The sequence below is a fragment of the Euprymna scolopes genome, chromosome 1 (assembly GCF_053919585.1).
Source record: "Euprymna scolopes isolate OS-2025 chromosome 1, ASM5391958v1, whole genome shotgun sequence".
Classification (NCBI taxonomy): Eukaryota; Metazoa; Mollusca; class Cephalopoda; order Sepiida; family Sepiolidae; genus Euprymna; species Euprymna scolopes.
The window spans coordinates 164514933-164517432 of NC_136482.1; the positions used below are offsets into that span (position 1 = coordinate 164514933).

The 2500-nt window shown below is 33.3% G+C and overlaps 1 protein-coding gene across 1 annotated transcript in view; it reads left to right on the top strand.

Annotated features, from left to right (window-relative positions):
- The first annotated feature begins 1723 nt into the window (after positions 1-1723).
- The window catches only part of LOC145277015 (uncharacterized), an 87470-nt gene continuing 86693 nt past the window's right edge, over positions 1724-2500 (top strand). The window contains exon 1 of the mRNA XM_080128619.1: positions 1724-2141. Within this exon, the coding sequence (XP_079984745.1) occupies positions 1863-2141 (279 nt within the window). The 5' untranslated portion in view covers positions 1724-1862. The remainder of the gene's footprint in view (positions 2142-2500) is intronic.

A 2500-nucleotide genomic window follows, 5' to 3' on the forward strand; every position in this document is an offset into this window, starting at 1 on the left:
AAATAAACTAAAAAGAGAATGAATGCAGTCTATATAATATATATGCAGAGATAGATAGATAGATAGATAGATAGATACATACATACATACATACGTACATACATACATACATACATACATACATACATACATACATACATATGTGTCTGTGCGTGTGTGCGGGAAGACTGGTACGAACCTTATTACTTCTCCAATATAATCAACAACAACATACGAGTACATGCGAGAAAAAAAGGATAAATTTTACAGACATTCACACGGATGTTTTATATACACACATACAGTAAACAACACACGCACATGCGTGCATGTATGTGTAGAGAATGAGGCAACGAGAGAAAGGGAGAAAGATATAGAGTGATGTATAATGTATATGTATTTATGTACGTACGCATGTCTAATACATGCGCAAACACACATGCCCATGTAGGTTCCAATTCAAGCCAATCAACAAGCGCGGAATCGTGTGTATTACGAACAAAATGACGAACTTAGGAGGGACAGAAGTTGAAGAAAGTTGTGTGTGAGGAAGGGAGGAGAGATAGAAAGTGGAAGAGATAGAAAAAGAGAGAAAGAGCGAGAGAGAGAGAGAGCGACAGTCGGGAAAAAGTAGAGCCAATGGCGGAGGGAGAGTAGTGAGGGAGAGTAGTGTGAAATTATGGGAGAGCAAGGATGGCGTTGTCGGTGTTTCATCTGGTAGAAGGGGGTGGGGACATAGGGCGGACGAAAAGGAAACCCGATTGAGTCGCGTCGAATGAAAAACATAGAACGTTCCACGCACTGCTAGCGTGTAGGTCGCCCTCTCTTGCTCTGGAGGAGACGCTGAACACGACATTCAAGCTGACTTTCTACCGTAAGAAGGGAGAGAAAATACCCGTGGTTCATCTGCCAGGACCTTTTTTATTATCTGGCCACGGAATTTAAATATATATATATATATATATATATTGTGTGTGTGTGTATATATATATATATATATATCTTTATACATATATTAAAAATATAAAGACGCCTAACATTTACAACAAGAATAAGGAAACAGGAAAGTTCGTCTTTTAACCGAAGGTTCCGAAACCTTGAAAAAACAACAACAAAAAACAAACAAAAAAAAAATAAAAATAAATTAAAAATTAAAAAAACGAAAAAATAAAACACGAGAAAACAATCAGGAAAACTACATCCGGAATCTATATACAGGAGAAAATTAAAAAAAAAAAATACCTACAAAAATACAGAATCCTTGTGATACAAAAAGTCAAAAATATCCACACACACACATAAAATATACATATATATATATACATATATATATATATACACACATGTAGATATACATAAATCAATATGTATATCTTCATTATAGACAAGATGTAAACAAACGCAAAAATAAAACCCACACACACACACACACACACACCACTGGATTTAAAATTACAAATATATTACCACGCATTTTGTTCTGTAAATATTGGTAACGTCAAATTGACACCGCCGATTCATTACATGGATACTAATTACTTGGTTTGAAATGAAAATTGGCAATTGGATGTACTAGGAAGTGCTATAAAACATAAAATTGCACTAACAAACAAATCGAATGGAGAAGTAAAAAGAAAAAAAAAACACTAAATGGTACCCTAATAAACTTCTTATGTATATCCAAACATGTATACATAGTTATTTATATATAAACATTACGTATATATATAAATAAACTATAAACAAAAAAATATATAAATATATATACATATATATATATATATATATACATATATATATATATTAACCAATATATATATATTTATATATCTATATAGATCATCAGATTTTTTTTTGTATCTTATAGAATACAAATTGGCTTTATGATGCAAGCACGGTTATACGACATACTACAGATGTCGACTGGCACCGGTTCGGCGAGTAGCCGTGGGTGTTGCGAAAATGGACGCCCAATAATCACGGACCCCCACACGGGGCAAACTATCTGTTCTTGTCAGTACAGCTCGACTTTATTGAATTATCCACGGGTCCCGGGATTGACTGACAGCGTTTACGGGGGAGCGTCAGCGTATGCCGCCGCAGCCGCCAGCCAGGGCTATTTACCCCTGGGGGCCGAAGGTTCCGCTTTCTACTCACCTTTGGTAAGTGACATAACACAAACACGGGCGACTCGCCACACGCCATGACCTATATATATATATATATATATATATATATATATATATATATATATATATATATATATATATATATATATATAAAGTAAGATTTGCACGTGGTGATATTTAATTAAAAAAAACATATTTTCCTATATATATATATATATATATATATATATATATATATATATATATATATATATATACACGTAGTTTTGTTTTTGTTTTTAAACGATATTAAGGTTATCGTCTCCACCTTGGAGATCCGGTGTTTTCTTAGAAAGTCGCCCTCTTTTTATTTGGACGTATTTATTTATTCATTATATATATATATATATATA